At 58.7% G+C, this 18,657-nt stretch overlaps 1 protein-coding gene across 2 annotated transcripts in view; it reads left to right on the top strand.

The window, feature by feature from the left end:
• Tex264 (testis expressed 264, ER-phagy receptor) overlaps window positions 1-18,657 on the top strand; it is a 43,438-nt gene that overhangs the window by 1,201 nt on the left and 23,580 nt on the right. Inside the window, exons 3-5 of one of the 2 annotated variants that reach the window (XM_048334504.1) lie at window positions 2,696-2,992; window positions 6,815-7,036; window positions 17,699-17,867. In XM_048334504.1, coding sequence (XP_048190461.1) covers window positions 2,735-2,992; window positions 6,815-7,036; window positions 17,699-17,867 — 649 coding nt within the window. In that variant the 5' untranslated portion in view covers window positions 2,696-2,734. Of the gene's footprint in view, window positions 1-2,692; window positions 2,993-6,814; window positions 7,037-17,698; window positions 17,868-18,657 lie in introns of both variants that reach the window. The other variant, XM_048334505.1, reaches the window with a different exon arrangement.

Here is an 18,657-nt window from a genome sequence, read left to right as displayed (position 1 = left end):
AGCGTGCTGCTGGGAGGAGAGGCATGAGCAAGGGTTTGTCACTCCCGGGGCAAGAAGTGAGGTGGTAGTTTAGTTGCTGAGTTTCCAGCCTGAGGGGCCCATGAGATCCCCAACATGGATTAAAATACTTGGGCCTTTCTGGAAACGAATCAAGCCAGGTAGAAAGTGGAAATGGGCTGGAGCCAGACAGAGCTTGGATTTCACTCACCTGTTGGTTTGCTTGCTTGCTTATGGTTTGAACTCAGGGGCCTGGATCCTGTCCCTTAGCTTTTTCTCTCGAGCTTTTTTTTTTTCTCCTCTGCCACTTGGGCCATAGCCCCACTTCTGGCTTCTTTTGTTTGGTTGGTTTTTGGTGTTTTTTTTTTTTTTGTGGTGGTTTAATTGGAGATAAGAGTCTCACAGACTTACTTGCTTGGGCTGGCCTCGAACCAAGATCCCCCCATCTCAGTCTCCTGAGGGATTACAGGCTTAAGCCACCAACCCAGCTACTTGCCTGTATTTTGGTCCAGGTGGCTGACATGTCTTAACCTCCGACCTGCTGTATGCATACCTATCTTGTTGGCTTGTTTGGGGGATTAATGAAGTAGCCATGTATTAACACTTGTTGATAGTTCCTGGCATATAAGCTAACTACTCCATGAAGATTTTATTATGATCAGAGAAAAGAGGAATGAAAGTAACTGGAGCACAGAATAGGAAAGGACAATGAAACCGACAGACAAGAACACAGGTGGGTCAGAAGACCAGAGGGAGGCACTTCAATGTCATGTCACCAGAATTTAGAAATTTCCTTTGCCTCTTTGTGAGGCAACACTGTGTGCTCATTGATTCCAACTTGGCCTGAACTCATAGGTAACAGTTCCCTAAAAGATTTTCGTAGGGCTCAAGCACTACCTTTTCAGACTTAAAGTCTGTTAACTTTTAGCCTGGTGCTGGCTAAAAGCCTCATGCCTGTAATCCTAGCTACTTAGGAAGCGGAGATCTGAGGATCACAGTTCAAGGCCAGCACATGTAGAAAAGCCCACAAAACTCCCATTGCCAGTTAACCAGCAAAATATCAGAAGTGGCTGGGCACTGGTGGCTCACACCTATAATCCTCACAACTCGGTAGGCTGAGATCTGAGAGGCACAGTTCAAAGCCAGCCCGGGCCAGAAAGGCTGTGAGACTCTTGACCTCCAGTGAACCACCAGAAAACCCGATGTAGAGCTGTGGCTTAAAGTGGTAGAGTGCTAGTCCCAAGCAAAAGAGCTCAGGGACAGTGCCCAGACCCTGAAGGGGAGGTATGATTTAAGTGGTAGAATGCCAGCCTTGAGTGAAAAAGCCAAGCAAGAGTGTGAGGCCCAGCCAGGCACTAGTTCAAAGCCAGCCTGGTAAGGAAAGTCCATGAGACTTACCTCCAATTGACTACCAGAAAACCGGAAGTGGCCCTGTGGCTCAAAGTGGTAGAGCACTAACCTTAAGTTGAAGTGCTCAGGGACAATGCGTAGGCCCAGAGTTCAAGCCCCACGACCACACACACACACTAAAAAAAGTCTCATGGACTTTCCTGTCTGGGCTGGCTTTGAACCTTGATCCTCAGCCCTCAGCTTCCTGAGAAGCTAGGATGACAGGTGTGAACCACCAGCACAGCTGGGATAACAGGCCACTGTGCCTAGTCTCCCTGTTACTTAACTATTTCTTACCATTTTTTTTTTCTGTGCAAGTACTGGGGCTTGAACTTAGGGCTTGGGACTGTCCTTTAATTTTTTTGCTCAAGGCTAGCACTCTACAATTTGAACCGCCACAGCGCCCAACCCCCATCCTCCATCCCCCCACCCCCGTGGTTTTGCTTGTTAATTGGAGAAAAAGATCTGGGATTTGTCTTCCTGGGTTGGCTTTGAACCACAATCTTTAGGTCTCAGCCTCCTGAGTAGCTAGGATTAGAAGCGTAAGCCACAACAAGCCACTGAGCTGGTTTCTTACCTCCTTTGAATTGGGAAAGCAGAATGAAGCTTGTTAGCATTGGTAGCTCCTGTCTGAGAAACTCAGGCTGGACTTTGTTCTGACTGCTCAGGCTGTATCACTCTATTCTCTCTTTCGTTTCCGGATGAGTGAACTGCAGGAAACCAAGGTCTCTTGCAGGCCAACTGTACCCAAAAAAGGAGAGTGTCTGATTAAAAAGCCTTTCCCTGTTGCATCGTTTCTCTCTGAGGTTTCGTTTCTCATGGCTTTCCTACTTGTTAATAAGTGTGTGGACCTGATGGCTTGTCTGTCTCCCACTGGCAATAGAGCATGAGGTTGGGAAGGCTGGGCTGGCAGTTTGACTCAGCAGTGGGAAAGAAGAGGCAATATAAGGACAAGGCAGGGTGTTGGTAGCTCTTGGGGGAGACTCCACAGGGCCAGATGTTCCTAGCTGACTCATTGCCCCTCTATGACTCAGTTTCCCCAGGTGTGACCAGAGCTGCCAGCTGCCTCTCGGGGGTGCTCCGAGAGCTTCAACGACTGTGATTAAGAAATAAAAGAGGCTTGTGGCTTCAGTCATCCTCTGTAGCTAGCTCTCTTCTGGGTCACTCTGTGTGTAAACACTTTTGGCCCCTCCCCCTTGTGGGTTGGAGCACCCAAGGAAGGTTCAGGTTGGACCACAACTGGCTGGCAGGAAGGCGGGGACCATTGGAGCAGGCTCCCAGCCTCCTCTCTCTTCTGTCTCCTTTGCAGCTGCCTTGGGGTGCCGTGGGCAGGGGGGTCCCCAGAGCCATGTCGGACCTACTACTGCTGAGCCTGATTGGGGGCCTGACTCTACTACTTCTGATGACGCTGCTGGCCTTCGTCGGGTACTCAGGGCTGCTGGCCGAGGTGTCAGTGAGCGCCGGCTCACCCCCCATCCGCAACATCACCATGGCCTACAAGTTCCATGTGGGGCCCTACAGCGACACGGGGCAGCTTTTCACGGAGAGCTGCAGCATCTCCCCCAAGCTCCGCTCCATCGCGGTCTACTATGACAACCCCCACACGGTAAGGAGCCTCCTTGGGTGGAGGCTGGGTCTGGGCTCGAACGTGGAGGAAGGGAACGTCCATTCTGGTTCTAGAGGCCGCCGCCTCTCTGAGCTTTTAAAGCCGCTTTGAGCCTTACCTTGAATCACGAGCTCGATGGCTGCTGTCGGCTCCCATTTCCTTCGCTTCCTGCTTGCCCCCACATCTGGTTACCCCTTGCTCATGTGCACCTATGGGTGTTTGAGTGTCATGGGCCAGGGCACAGTGAGTCATTTCTGCCTGGATTCTGCTCCCCTGCAGTCTCCCCTTGGAACCCCTGTCTCTTCCATTCCCATTTGGGGCCATGCTCAAAGGCCAGGCCGGTCAGATTCTGCCCAATCTAGGGTTACCTCTTTCTTTTTTTTTTTTTTTTTCTTCTTTGCCAGTCCTGGGGCTTGAACTCAGGACCTGGGCTGTGTCCCTGAGCTTCTATTTGCTCAAGACTAGCACTCTACCACTTGAGCCACAGCGCCACTTCCAGCTTTCTCTGAGCAGTTTATTGGAGGTAAGAGTCTCGTGGACTTTCCTGCCTGGGCTGGCTTCAGAACTAGATCCTCAGATCTCAGCCTCCCCAGTAGCTAGGATGCCAGGCGTGGACCCCAGGCGCCCTGACTAGGGTGACATCTTGCTGCTCCTCTTCCCTTTCCTTGGCTCCCAAGGCTGAGAAAGCAGCTCCCCCGGCTTGGGGCTTGGATTCCCACCTGTGGAGCTATTCTGGAACCACCTTCCCCAATGGCAGGAGATTTCCTTAAATGTGGAGCTGCCTGGTTGGGACAGAGCCAAGTGGAGCTGAATGAGCTGCTTAGAATGTCCGGGATGCTAAGGTCAAAGACTAACAATCCAGCAGCACTGGCCCCCCCCCCCGTGGGTGTGGGGCTGTACTCTAGCCTCGAGTGAGTCAGGGCTTGCCAATGTGGCCTCCCGCCATGCCATGGGGTGGTGCTGCCCACGGCTGCATAGGCTGGCAGCTCTGCCAGGGACCTTCCGGCCTTCGTTCCCGAGTGTTACCAGCCACACATTTGGAGTTCCCAGCCCTGATTTCCTTGCCTGGAAAACTCAAGTGGATGAGGCCTGTAAACACCCCCCCCCCCACACACACATACACACATACACACAAACACCACCACCACCATCTGCCAACCAGAGCACTCAGCGCCCCTCGCTAGAGCACACCCAGTTTCAAGCGAATGCTGACTCCCTCTCCACTCTAGATCCTGCTCTAGACCTGTACCCCAGCCCTGCCCTCAGAAAAAACTATGGGGTTGGCACGTAAGCCTCGCACACACGATCTTCTAACAAAACACCAGGCCCCCCTATCTCCAGGAGTTGGAGCTGAGAAAGAGTGCCTTGGGTCTGCTAGGAGGCTTACAGAAGTGGTAGATTTCGGCTGAGTCTTCCCACTTGAGTAGAATTTGGCTAGAAAGGCTGGAAGAACAAGGGCCTGGGGATATGGGATGAAGGGCTTGGTGGGTAAAGAGGCAGGTAGGTTCTCTGAGCCAGGCACAGGAGAGTGACAACAGGGTACCAGGATAGATGTGGTGGCAACTTCATTTTAGGAAGCTGACTGGAGGGCAGATGGAGGAGAGAAGATGAGGCCAGGAGGCCACTGGAAATACTGGGCGGGGCCCAGGTGAGAGACAGGTGACTCGGGTTGTTGTGGGTGGGTTGAGGGCTGAGTGGACGTTGGAGGTTTTTCTGGTCACACGGTTGGGAGATGACATTGAGTGAAGTCAGAAGCACCAGGGCTCCACACATTGTCTCTGATTCCAGGATGGGAGGGGCCAGGGAAACAGGCACCCCGGGGAAAATGAGGTAAGGCCACCCACCATGCACACCTGGGGATTAGGTGGGTCTTGAGTATCCAAGGCTGACTCGGATGCTGCTCTAGGGGTCACATGGCCTTCGAGCCGGCAGTCCCCTCATGATTAGCCTCAGTAGGTGGTTAACAACACAGAAAAGGGCAGAACCTAACACTAGCTATGCTGAAAGGTCAGGCTGAGCACTGCCACCTGGGCCCAGACCCGGAAGATGCCTGTGTGCCCTTCAGAGCTGGCTCTCACACTGGCACTCGAGATGGCTCAGGGGCACAGGAGTTCCTGCCCACTCCATTCTCTGCCGCGTGGAGACTGCAAAAAGTCTGGCAAATCTGTTACATAGGTTCTCAGAAATGTCCGAAACAGAGAAGGAGAGGAGCAGGCAGATGGGACCGCCAGTCCTTTATCTTACAAATTAGGATGTTGCATTGGACCAAGATGGACAGACACTCCTGCACAGGGACACACATAACATACCCACTGGCCCCTTCACAACCTAGTGGGTCATTCTCCTGGGGGTTGTCCTGGACTTTCCTTTGAGAGCAGGAAAAGTTTCCCTAGCTACAGGATCAGTCTTTTCACTCCTTGTATTTTCTTTTTTTTTTCTTTTCTTTTTTTTCCTCACTGGTGGGGCTTGCCCTCAGGGCCTGGGCCCTGTCCCTGAGCTCCTTTTTCTCAAGGCTAGTGCTCTACCATGTTGAGCCACAGCACCATGATCCTTAGATCTCAGCCTCCTGAGTAGCTAGGATGACAGGCGTGAGCCACCAGCACCTGGCTCAATCATATTTCAGGATCCTGGATGCCCTTTGTCTTCTTAGCTACTTCTGGCCACTGGTTGGAGCCCTTCCTTTTCTCCAGTTGGAAGGAGAGGATGTTTGAATTTGGTACAGGGCGTGCGTGCGTGTGTGTGCGTGTGCGTGCGCGTGCACGCGTGCATGTACACATAAACCATCGCTAAGTGTGCCTGAAGAACTTTTTGTGGGGGGAAGATCCTGAACCTTTTTTGCCTTGAGGTTTGAGGGAGGGAGGGAGGGAAGGATGGGGGGGAGGTCTCCATGTAGTGCCACACAGGAACTGCTTCCTGGGGGACACTTGGGGTTGGAGAGGAGGGGCATCTTAGTGGGGGGGCAATACAAGGCTTTGAGGAGGGAGAGTTGAGCTGAATCTTACCAAGTGGACAGGAACTTCCCAGGCACCAGGGACTCCAGAATAGGCCGCAAAAGGGATATTTCAGGCAGAGGAAGTAGCCTTATGCAAAGCCTGGCAGCTTGGTGGGGAAGGACGTGGCATGTGTGGCTGCAAATAGTTCCATGTGGGTGTGTTCCAGGGGTGTGGTGGCCAGAGCCCGGATCTGTCACGGAAACACTCACTGGGTGCCTGCTCCTCGGGGCTTCTGCCCAGTGTGAGGTGGGCGTGGACAGATTCGGGCAGTATCAAGTAGACTGTGTCTTACATGCCGGACTCAGGAGCTAAACTGGGAGCTGTTGACAAGATCGTGTGTTCTAGTGCCTCGGGGGCTGGAGTGCTTGCCTAGCATACCTGAAGCTCTGGGTTCGATTCCTCAGCACCACATACACAGAAAAAGCCAGAAGTGGCGCTGTGGCTCAAGTGGTAGAGCACTAGCCTTGAGTGGAAAGAAGCTCAGGAATAATGCCCAGGCCCTGAGTTTAAGCCCCAGGACTGCCCCCCCCCCAAAAAAAAAATACATACTTTTTTTTTTTCTTTTTTGTCCAGCCTAGGTTGCCAGGGTCAGAGACAGGCAGATGGGCTTTGTGACTGGCTCTATCCCTTGGCTTGTCAGCAGGGGCCTGGAGGAATCTCCTGCCCGGCCGGCCGGTCTTAGGTTGTGAGTAGTGCAAAGGCACCATCTAGAGACAAAATGCAGTACTGCAGTAACCTCCTGTGCCATGTCTGGGTGGAGTGGGCAGGCCCCACCGAGGGGCTCCGCTGGCTCCTCCACCCAACTCGGACTCCCACCCTGACCCCGCAGGTTCCCCCCGGGAAGTGCCGCTGTGCAGTGGGCAGCATCCTGAGCGAGGGGGAGGAGTCGCCCTCTCCCGAGCTCATCCAGCACTACCAGAAGTTTGGCTTCAAGATCATCTCCTTCCCAGCACCCAGCCACGTGGTGACAGCCACCTTCCCTTACACCACCACACTGTCCATCTGGCTGGCTGCCCGCCGGGTCCACCCTGCCTTGGACGCCTACATTAAGGTAAGGCACACGTGGATACGCGAGTGGGAGGGCAGTGCCCAGGGGCCCTTGTGACACAGGTGCCAAGGGAACTAGAAAGAGTGGCACAGGCTGGTGAACCACCACCACCACCACCACCACCCCGCCCTCCATTCAGGGCCTCACACGCTTGCTTAGCTTTTCCTGCTCAGATGGGTGCTCTGCTACTGGAGTCACACCATCGCTTCTGGCTTTTTGCCGATGAATCAGTGATCAGTGTCTCTTGGATTGTCTGCCTGGGATGTCTTCGAACCCCGGTCCTCAGATCGCAGCTTCTTGGGTAGATAGAAATGCTGGAGTGAGGGCTGGGGATATGGCCTAGTGGCAAGAGTGCCTGCCTCATATACATGAGGCCCTGGGTTCGATTCCCCAGCACCACATATACAGAAAACGGCCAGAAGCGGCGCTGTGGCTCAAGTGGCAGAGTGCTAGCCTTGAGCGGGAAGAAGCCAGGGACAGTGCTCAGGCCCTGAGTCCAAGGCCCAGGACTGGCCAAAAAAAAAAAAAAGAAATGCTGGAGTGAGCCGCCAACATGCATTTCTGTTGGCATCTCTTTTATTATTTTATTATCTATCTATGTACCTACCTACCTATTTTGTGCCAGTACTAGGGCTTGAACTCAGAGCCTGGATGCCATCCATTAGCTTTTTCACTCAAGACTAGCACTCTACCACTTGAGCCACACCTCCACTTCCGGCTTTGGGGATGTTAATTGAGGGTAAGAATCTCACAGACTTTCCTGCCCATGCTGGCTTCAAACCGTGATCCTCAAATCTCAGCCTCCTGAGTAGCTAGGATGACAGGTGTGAGCCACCGGCGCCCAGCTGGCATCTCTTTCCGATGCCCGGGACCTTGTTGAAGCCAGAGCCCCTCCAAGGACTTGTCCAGAACCCTGCCCGGGTCGTTTGGGCTCCGGCTTTGGTGAGCGAGATCTCTGGTGTTCATCCTGTACCCTAGGCTCCGGGCTCTAGGACAGCCCCACCCTGTCCCCCTTCCAATGGAGGCCTGTTCTGCAAGGCCCCAAAGCTTCCAGTGGTCGAGCCCTGCCTCTGACGGGTTTATGGGGCATCACAGAGGCTCTGCTCAGTGGTGCTCTTCACCGATTTGTGAGCTGAGAAGGACCCGGCTTGGGGGGCGGGGGGGCAGAAACAGACTCTGTGGACTGTGTCACCGGGTGGCATCGGAACGGGGGTTCAGAGGCAGCCGATGACAGTGCCATGTGTGACATAGAGCTCAGAGAGGCCTGGGATGAAGGATATTTGCGTGTGTATGTTGGGGGGGGCGGGGGGGGGGGTGTGGCGGCGATCAGCCTGTTGATAACATCCGGCCTGAGGAGCCGCTTTTGCCTGGTGGGCAACCCGTGGCGGGAAAGGACGTGCAGAGGGTGGCGGCTGGCGTGCCTGGGGCGGAGGGCTGGGACGAGCCAGCCAGCAGGAGTGGGACATGGCAGGTACCGAGGAGAAGCCCAGAGGGGTGAGGTTGGGCTGGAGATGGGGTGCTTCAGGCTCAGCAGCGAAGGTGGGGCACAGGGAGCCGGGGAGACACGGGCGGCGCCCACTCAGCCCGCCACCTCAGGGGGTCCCCGCCCGTCTCGCTGAGCACGGCGGCCGGCGGGCAGTGCCTGCCGCCTCTGCCCATGCCACCTCCAGGGCCACCGCGAAGAGACTGCCTGCCTGCGCTCCGGAGCTCAGAACCCCGCGCGCGGCGTGCGGCGTGGTGGCAAGCAGCTCAGCCACCAAAGCCTTTTCCTGGCTCCGGGGCTTTATTTTTAGACACCTTTGTCCAAATTTCCCCGGCCCCTGACAGCTTCACAAGTTGCCTGGTTTTGACGTCACCTCTTAGATGAAAGCCCTTCCTCCTTCCTCCCCCTCTCGTGGGAGTCTGTCAGCTGGGCTCTGGGCTCCATTCTCCCTCCCCCCCCCCCCCCGCCCCGGGTGGGGCTGGGACAGGAAGCCAGGGCGATAGGGTAGAGCGAGGGTCTTCTAGAGATGTCTGGGAGGCACGCTTGCGTGAGTGTGACCGTGAGGGAGAGCCCACGCTGCCCCCAGAGGAGGCCCCGCCTGAAGCCCTCCGCTCATTCCCATAGCAGGGTGGGGGTCCCTCTTCCCCCCGTATGTCCCCTGACCCTATGTACTGGGGAGCTAAGATGAAGGCGATATGGGGAAGAAGCTGGTCACAAAGTCTACGGTGGGTGGGTGGGCCTGTGCCTCTTGGCCCAGAAGACAAAACAGTATCAATCCGAAGCTGCCTCCCGCCCCTGCCTTCTCCACTGCCCTCTGGTCAGAGAAAGGAGGCTCCTAATGAGACACGGGGTGCTTCTGACTCTCCCAGCCCTCCTGACAGCACCGTCTGCCTTTGAGAGGCGGGGGTGGAGGGAGAGATAGTTTACCTTGCTGGGAGGAGAGCCAGGCATGCCTGTCTGTCTCTCTCTCTCTCTCTCACACACACAACACACGCTTTTTCATTTTTCTCTGTGGATCTGGGCCTGCTGTGAAGGTTCCTCAAATGGAATGACAAGCAGCCATCAGCATTCTGTTCCAGGAGGAAGGAAGGAGGAGAGGACACGGAGCTTGGCGAGGCTCACCTGCCTCCCGGGGGGGGCCGGGGTGAGAGGGAGGGCGGGGTGACCAGGTCTCACCGAGAGCGCTGTGGACTGGGAGGTGAGCAGCAGCTGCGGTCCTGCCTGCCTGCAGATGGGCTGCAGCTTGCGGCGGGATTGGTCTCATGGGACAGAAAGGGACCCTGGGGGTCACTGCGAGGAGCTCAGAAAAATGCATTTGTCAGGTCCCTCGGGACTCTGGGAAGGAATGGCAAGAGCCCCGCTTTGTGATCAGAGTGACGGCCGCCGGCTCCGTGGCCACGCTTTCCTCGCCGTGGAAGCCTGGCAAACCCAGCTGCTTTTTTCTTCTCTTTTCCCACATTAACAACCAGCGGCGCCCAGGCTGAGAACTCTGGGGCAGTGTGTGTGATCGTTTCTGTAGATGAAGAGACCCCAGCGTGGTCAGGCCCACCCCATTCCAGGGCAGGAGACTGCCTCCCAGCTCCCCAGAATGAGTGGGGTGTGTTCTTGCAGCCATAGGAGGGAACTTCCTTGAGCTTGTACGCTGCCTGCAGAAGAGGGGCCCAGGTGTGAACCCAGAGAAATGGGCAAAGACCCCCTAAACGCACTTGAATGCCAAACCAGCCTCAGACATTGTCCAAGGAAGGCGTGAAGCACGTGGAGCGACCAGGGCTGCCTGATGGGACGAGGGGTCCCTTGTGTGGGGTCGTGTGTGAAAGCCATGGGGCTCGGCTCAAGGCTGTCCATGGCAATTGATGGTGGCCACTGAACGTTGGACTGGCCAGCCAGGCCTCCCTCTACCTGACTCCACTTCCCGATGAGGGCCAGAGCCTCCCCCATAAGCCCCCTTCTCCAGGATCTCTTCATTTCCGGGACAGCCCTGAGGGAGGTCCTTCCTCAAATTCTTGAGCATCTTCTCCCAAGCATAGGGAGGGAGGGCATCGCTGTATTGGGGGCTGGGGGCTGGCAGTCCTTGATGGTCAGGCTGGGCCCGTTCTCCATAGAATTGGAAGGAGTCATCAAAGGGATGGGATGGGATGTGCCGTTCCGTGAGCCTTGGTGGCCAGCACTGAGACAGTTAGATTGAATGGAATTGCCCTGCTAGGTGGGGCCTAAAGGGGAAGGGGTCTCAGGTCCCTGGGTCTCGGGTCGCCCTGAGGGAGCCTGGGGGCTGTGCTGAGGTGTTCTGGGCTGGCCACCTGCAGTGGGAGCCCCGTTTGAGTGAGCCCTCCCCCGTTCCTGCTGGACTCGCTCTGTCCGAGGTTCTCCCGTCCAGATGATGTCTTGGACTTTCATTTGGAAGAGATTATCTGAGGCTCAGCTAACTCGACAAACCTCTGTACTTGTTGATACGTAGCCCTGGGCAGACACCCCGCGGCCCCCGTGGGAGCTGGGAGGCGGTGGCAGCTGTAGTGTGAGTGGAGCTGGGGGATGGGGGGGTGGCAGCACCGTGCCCGTCCGCTTGCAGGTCAGGTGGGCCTTCGGGGAGAGACGGGTGCTGGGGACTGTCACTCCGATCGGAAGCAGGACCTGAAGTGGAGAGCCGCGTGCTGGGGAGCACTTTGGGGAGGCAACCGAGCTCTCAAGTGGTGGGTGACAACCCGGCCGTGCCCGGGACAGCCATCTGGGAAGGCAGGAGCCCCAGCAGGACGCCTGTGAGTCAGCTGTGACTGAGCCGAGCTGCGGGCTGGGAGGAAACTTACAGCAGCCCGGTCAGAGCCGGGGATCTGTCCCCTAGGCTCAGAATCCTCTTAACCTTGCTTTGAGGAAGTCCTTGGGGCCGGGGTACCCCAGCGTATGCCAGGACCAGAGCCCTGGTGAAGAATCCAGGGGGAGGATTGGAGTCGGAGGATGGGAACTTGAAATGTGCGATCCTCTCCCTCTCCCTGTCTACAGCCGTGGCCCGGCAAACAAGGGAGGGTCCCAGGCTTTCCCAGCTCGTCTGGGGCGGTGTTCAGTGGTAGAACGTGTGCAAGACTGGTTCCCCCAGCACCCCCAAAGAAAAGAAAAAGGGAGTTGGGGAAGGCACTCTTGGCCCCACAGCTCAGTCCCTTGTTCAGGACTTCTTTACCGAGTCCTTCATTGTGTGTTACTGTTCTGGGCATGAGGATCCCAATGAAAGCCAGCGTCCTCAGAGGGGGAGACAGAGGCCTAAAGAGAGGGGGTCACCAAAGGACAGAGAAGCCGTGGCTGAACCCACACCGGGACCCCGAGGCCTGGGAGCATCTGTCGGTGCTGTCGTGCCTTTTGCCACTCTGCCTAAGATGAGCCGGGACCAAGGAGCGAGGGACGCGTCATGATTTGGGGGAGGCGGCAGTTGGGACGGTGCTAGGGTAGGCCTGCCACGACAGTCACGTGCACGCCCTCAGCTGTGTCAACCGTGTCTCGGTTCTCACAGTCAAGACTTGGAGACTGAGCCTCTGCCCAAGAGGAACTCATTAAGGGCAGCCGTGCAGCTGCTCCGGGCGCTTGGTGGAGCTGCCTGTCCTCCAGGCCGCTGCGTTCCCACGCACCTCACCTGCCCCAAACTGCCCGCCGCTAATTGGCCTGCTCCCGCAGAGAAGAGCAGCCCAGGACGGAGGGGTGCGGGGCAACCCCTTCCCCAGCCAGCCCTGTTCTGCCTCCTAGCCGGGAGCTTAGCCATGCAGAGGGCGGAGGAAGGGGAGCGTGGGGAGGGACGGAGTCACTGGCCAAAGCCTCAAGTTACCTGTCAGTAGCCATTTCCCTTCACGCCCAGATACCCCCAAGCCAAGACCTTACCCTGCCCCCATGCGTGCAAGGGCTTGGCTCCCCGGATCCTTCAGCAGAGCTGCTGGGGGGGGGGGGGCAAAGTAGGAGAGGGGCTGCAGGGACCACCATCATTCCCCTCCCCCGCGGCCCCAGTCATGGGAACGTGCTCTTCAGGCTCTCTTGCTTCACCCCTTTCTCCTCCCCTCCCCCAGGGCTGAAAGCACAAAGCCAGCCTTTGCCGGGGTGGCGTGGGAGCCACCACTCTCAAAATACCAGCTCAGAGCCGGGAGCTTGGCAGCCCTGCAGGACCCGGGGGCCTCAAACTTGTCTGGGTAGGGCAGCCCTGGGGGAGCCGCCTTCCCCGGGGCAGAGGCAGAGGGAGCAGCGTACCCAGGGAAGATGGCTGCCGTCAGGTGTGGGGCCGGGGAGGGGAGGATGGCTCTGCTCCGAGCTGGCCTTCCCTCTCTCTTGGCTGCCTTGTGTCCCCTTGTGCCCCCCACCCCCAGCATTCCCCAGCTTCTCTGGCTCCCAGGTGCTTGGTTCGGGACTCCATCTGCCCTAGCAGCCTTCCTGCTGCTGGATAATCAGTCAGCTAGGATTTCACCAACTCGTGAGCAGAGCAGAGCCCAAGGCCCTCAACGATGCTCCACACACCGCCCGGGACCGCTGGTTCCTGGGAAAGGGGGTGATGGCAGGGCCCCGGGTGGGGGGGGACACTGGCTGCTTAGAGGGCAGCATCCTTCCCCTGCTCCTCAGGGCCCTGGCCCACCCTAACACCCGCCTGCCACCGAGGCCCCCTCGGCGCACTGCCCAGGAAGCCAGGGCCTGCGCGGCACCAGGGAGATGAGCAGAGGTGCAAATTGTGTGGCAAGCTGCCGGCTCCGAGGTGAAAATGAAAAAGTCTTCAGGCGGTGGCAGCGGCAGGCACAGCAGGCTGGGGGTGCCAGGCACCGCGCCTCCACACCCCACCTGGCTCCCTCACACACACACACACACACCCCGGCTGCTGGCTCCGCCCGGCCCTGCCCGCCTGGCTTTCCCACTCTCCCCCGCCATCCAGGGGGGCGCCTCCAAAAAGACCTCGATTGTCGATGTCCATCGGATGGTAGCCCCATTGTGGGTTCTTTTAGGGAATTTCTAAGGTACACATTTAGTGGTAAAAGTGCTCGCCTCGTATACATGAAGCACGAAGCCCTGGGTTCAATTCCCCAGCACCACGCGTATAGAAAAAGCTGGAAGTGGCTCAGGTGGCAGAGTGCTAGCCTTGAGCAAAAGGAAGCCAGGGGCAGTGCTCAGGCCCTGAGTCCAAGGCCCACGACTGGCAAAACCAAACACACCAAGGTACACATTTAGCTCACTTTTTTTTTTTTTTAGTTCCTCCCTCTTGAGATCTGTTCTCAACCCTTTAATTCATAGTTTGGGAAACTGAGGTTTAGAGGGAAGCTACCCGTTTGTCAGCAGCTCCACTAAGGGCCGGCTCTCTCTGCCACTCCCTGCCCCTCTCTCCCCCTCTCTCCCCTCCGTCACAGTCCGTCTCCTTTGCATTACATCCTCAGAGCTCTGGGCTTCCCTGCTACTACGGGGAAGGGAAGGGGAGAGGCGTGCTCACCAGTCATTCCCTGGACTTTGCTGTCTGGCATTGGAGGTACCCCAGATCACCCCCACAGACAAGGTTCAGGTTCTGACCAGAGGCCGGGTTGGGGGGGGGGGGGGTGAGAGGGAGCCAGGGAGAGAGGGGGAAGTTGACTGGAAGTTCCTGAGCAGAATAATCACAGCCCGCAGCCTCCCTGCAGACCAGACCGGCTGCCTAAGGGGCCCGGGAGGTCTGAGCCCCCGCCCGCCCGCTCGCTCGCAGGGGCTGCTGTGCGCAGGCGGGTGCGCTCGTCGGTGTCCGTGTAATTAAAAATGAGCATGCACCACTTCCCCCAGTGAGGAGATGCCGCCCCCCCCCCCCCGGGGTGGGAAGCAACAGCTGCCCGCCGCCTGGCCGTCGAGTGCGGCGTGAAGGGATGACTGGGCAGCAAAGGGTGACCCGGGGGGCCCCGGGCCCGGGGTGAAAGGCCACGGCAGCGCGAGGACGCCTCAGGCACGCCGCGTCCATCTCTGCGCCTGCAGCTCCCCGGGCTGAGCCTGACCTCAGCCTCCCCTTCCCCCCACCCCCCCCCCTCGCTGGAGCCACTAGGCACACCGGTGTTCTGTCTCCTCCCTTCCTCTCCCTCCGTTCAGAAAGGCCCGCCAGGGAGGCCTCGCAGCTCCTGAGGCAAAGCCCTGGCCCAGCAGACCCGCCCAGCAGAGTGGGAGCCCAAGCAGGCGGGTCGAGGCGGGTCCCTGCCCAGAGGACAAGCTCAGCCTGGGGTCGGGAGAGAAGCCACCCTGAGCCAGGGGCACCAGCAGCGGCCTTTCCGGAGGGGACAGCTGCTCCTTCTCACCTTTTGGTGTCAGTGTTGGTGCAGGGTGTGCTGATGACTGAGGTACTTCTCTTCTGCTGCTGGAAGGCCTAGGGGTGTGTGTCTGTGTCTGGCTGTGTATGTACACGCGTGCATGCGTGCTTGTGCAGCTGGAAGCCCTGAGTCTAGTTCCTAGCAGTTCCTGATGCGAACTGATTCGCCTGAATCCTTGCCATTGGGCAGAGAGGGCTACGGAGGGTTGCATGTCGCCCTCCCCCGGCGAGGGCCTGTGTGAGGGTCTCCGAGTGCGTGCTCTGGTTTGGGGCCTGCGAGCTGGCCCGTGGTGTCACGGCTGGGAAGGATCCTCCGTGCTAGCGGCGCTCCCACCTGTTAGACTCAGGAGGACTTGGGGCCCACACGCGCTCCTCCACCCAGCCCCACGTGGCACTGAGTGGTGCCCTTGGCCGTCGACAGCCTGCCCTCCCTCTCCCGGGGCTCCCTGGGGCTTGCCGAGGAAGAGGCAGCTGGCCCTGCCTTCCTCCAATGCTTTTCCAATATTTACTGGCTGGTGGACACGTTACCTGGGCCGCAGCGAGGGAAAGGGTTTGCCCTTCCCGCCTCTTCTCTCGAGGACGAAGCATAGGCTGCCTCTCTCTCCATCCTCAACTCCCACTAGACTCCCCCTTGCTCAGTGGGCAGTGCACAGGGCTCACCCCGGAAGGACTGCAGACACCGGGCTTAAGCCCCTTCTCAGCCTCCAGGCTGAGCGCTTCACCCCTTTCCTTCCTTCCTACCTCCTCATTTGCACACACACACCCCAAGCCTGACTGTTGACAGGATCTTGCATGTGTTTTAATGACTTGGGGTTGAGCAGTCAATGAGATTTTAATTAGCTCCATCACCCCCCGCCCCCCCCCTGCAGTGGGGAGGACCGGGAGCGTCCAGGTGGCAGGGGGTGGGTCCGGGCTGGCCTTGCGGTCCCAGGCAGGCTTGGGCAGCTGCGGAGCCGAGCCGCCTGTGTAGGAGGATGTAAGGAGAGAGGAGCAGAAAAGAGTTGTGTCGCCAGGCCACAGTTTTGTCTCCATCCTCTGTCTCCCCCCCATCTCTCTGTTCTCCCCCATGGCTCTGAGATGAAGGCAATGGCAAGGATGGAGGATGCAGTTTCCATGGCAACGGGCCTGTCCACAGCTAGGCAACTTCAGAGCTGGGCTCTCTCTGGAGGAGGCAGATGCACAGAGAAGCCACCGAGCCGCCTCCCGCCTGCCAACGAGGGGGCTGGCAGAGCAGGTGGCACAGGGTGGCTGCCCGGTGCTGCCCACCCCGATGCCCCGTCTGGAGGAGCCGGGTGGAAAGAGCACAACTCCCCTGTCCCCCGTTACTGCCACAGTTCCTTCAGAAGGACAGCAGGGAGGTGACCAGAGAGTTGCTGGGAGGCCGGTGGGGGGGGGCGCTTTGGAGGGGTGGGGTTCTCCCTGTTCCTAGAATCTCCGGGCGGACATGGGATGTAATTTCTGGGAACACCCCCACTCCCCTCCCAGCTTTATTTAGCTCTTCTCCCCCCCCCCCCCCAGCCCCGGCCACCCCCATCTTTGGTGGCCCAGACAGCAACTAGATTGGCACAAAAGATTAGACTCAAATCTAAAAACGACTTCATCTCACTGACCTCAGAAGCTAAGGGGTCGCCCTCTGCACTGGGGCGGAAGCTCGGGATCGAAGGCTTTGCCCCGGGTCCCCTGTGGAGGGGGACAGTTGACCCGGCCCAGGCCCGCTCGCCCAGGTGTCCATGTCCCCCCCCCTCCCAGCTGGGGCTAGGGGCTGGCTGGATCTGTCTTTCCTGTGGGTTTACTCTTCCTCCCCCCCCCCCCCGCCATGGGTTCATTTTACATCTCCCCCCCCTCCCATTTTGCTGTCGTTAATTGGAGGAGGTTCCTCAAGCCTCGGGTTGGTCAGGCAAGCAGACGAGTGGAGCCGCGGAGTGGCTTCTCCCGCCGGGCGCTAAGTCTCTCATTACTGCTAAGTGGAAGGCTCATTGCGGAGTTGGTGGTGAGAGCCAGCGGGTGCTATAAATAGCCACGTTTGTGAAGGTTGGCGGGTGAGCGGTGACAGGGCAGGGGCCTCGCCGTTGCCCTGGTGGGCGATGGTGCTCTATGCCAGCAAAGGGGAGAGAGGACGGACAGGAGAGACATTTGACACCCCCCCCCCCCCCGCCTCTGATTGTCCCTGTTTTCCTCACAGCAGCTCTGGAATGTGTCACATACTCAGGGGCGGGGGGGGGGGCATACATGGTATGTCTGTCACAGCTTAAGGCCCTACACTACACGTTGATCGGTTAGCCCTTTGGGTAATAGTCGGTGCTAGACTCGCGTGTCCCGCCCGCTCCCTGCGCGCAGGCTCTGCCTCCTCCTCGTCAGCTGAAGGAGAGAGTGACGAAGCCACACTCGATGGTCTCAGACAGAGGTGGACATAAAAACCGAGCGTGGGCAGAGGAGCAGGGGCTGGACGCCCCAGGGTCAGGGGCACTGGCTTCCCCTAACACCACTGCGCAGGTCAGCACCGCCCGGGACAAAGAGGGCATCGGGGCCAGGGAGTTGTGGAATGGGACATTGGCTTGGCCACATGAAGCCGTAATTCTTGGGGTCCACGCTCTGGATGGTCTTGAGTGTCCTGGGCTTCACGGTTCTGTGCGACCCGTGTTCGGGTCCCAAATACTCACGGGTGAGAATTATCAGGGCCAGGCCGCAGGTGTGTGGTCCTCGGGACTCCTGAGTCTTCTACTCGCCTCAGCTTGATTATTGGGGGGCCCTGCTCTGAGGGACTCTTCGTGTCTGTCTCCCTAGAGGTCTGAAACTCGGGAGAGGACGGGGTGAGCCAGCGGGTGGGAGGGGAGCGGTTCAGTTCCCGGAGCCGGGGCACAAGCTGCTCGGGAACCCTTTGGGGCTCACTCCACCTTTCGCGCCTCTGCCTCAGGAGCGGAAACTGTGTGCCCATCCTCGGCTGGAGATTTACCAGCGAGACCAGATCCATTTCATGTGCCCCCTGGCCCGGCAGGGCGATTTCTATGTGCCTGAAGTGAAGGAGACGGAGCGGAAGTGCCGCGGGCTGGTGGACGGCAGTGACCCCCAGATGGATGGCACAGGTACCGAAAGATGGGGGAGCAAGGATGGGGTCCCGCCTGGCGCCGCTCTCCCGGACATCCAGAGGCACTGAGGAGGCCACTCTGTGCGGAGAGCCCCTGTGGGTGGCAGGCTGGCAGCTCGTGGGAGGAGGCTGAGGAGGCCCGGCCGAGGCGGAGAGGATGAGGCTCATCCGCGCGGAGGTAAGGAGAGCAGCGGATGTGTCCCGGTCCACGCACCTGCCAGCAGCCAGAACCACCCCCCCCCACCCGCACCCACCCCAGGCCGGACCGGCAAGCCGCTCGCTCAACTCCAAGGCCAGCCCCCGCGATCCCAAGGATCGGGGAGGGGGGGGTTCCGCTGTTAAATCCCCCCAGGGGACCCCATCCTGGACTGTTTTGTGGGAGAGCCCCGTGTGACACTGAGCTCCCTAACTTCCACTGCAGGGCTGTAAGGAGAGGATCGGGTCCCTCTCCTCCTCGAGCACACCGCCCACTCGGGACTTCCGTAGCCAAGGTCACCCTTGAGAGACAGGAGTGGTGGGGGGCTGATGGGAGCAGCCTACTGGGAGGCAGTCTCCATTCCCCAGGGGCCTGTGTCCAACACAGTTAACTTCATCTGCCACTTAATTACCTCCACGGGGTACTGCTCCGCTCCCCCGTGCAGAGAGTCTGCATGCCCCTCCCGTGGGCACCGGCCATGGCACAAGGTCAGCAAGCCCAGGCGGTCCCCATGGCCGGAAGGAGGGGCGCCGCGACCTTCCGGTGACCTCCCCCGGCACGGCCTCCCGCCTTCCTCGGTGGCCAGCCTTCC

This window comes from Perognathus longimembris, chromosome 26, assembly GCF_023159225.1.
Source record: "Perognathus longimembris pacificus isolate PPM17 chromosome 26, ASM2315922v1, whole genome shotgun sequence".
NCBI classification, from domain to species: domain Eukaryota; kingdom Metazoa; phylum Chordata; class Mammalia; order Rodentia; family Heteromyidae; genus Perognathus; species Perognathus longimembris.
This window is presented reverse-complemented; position numbering and strand designations above follow the sequence as displayed.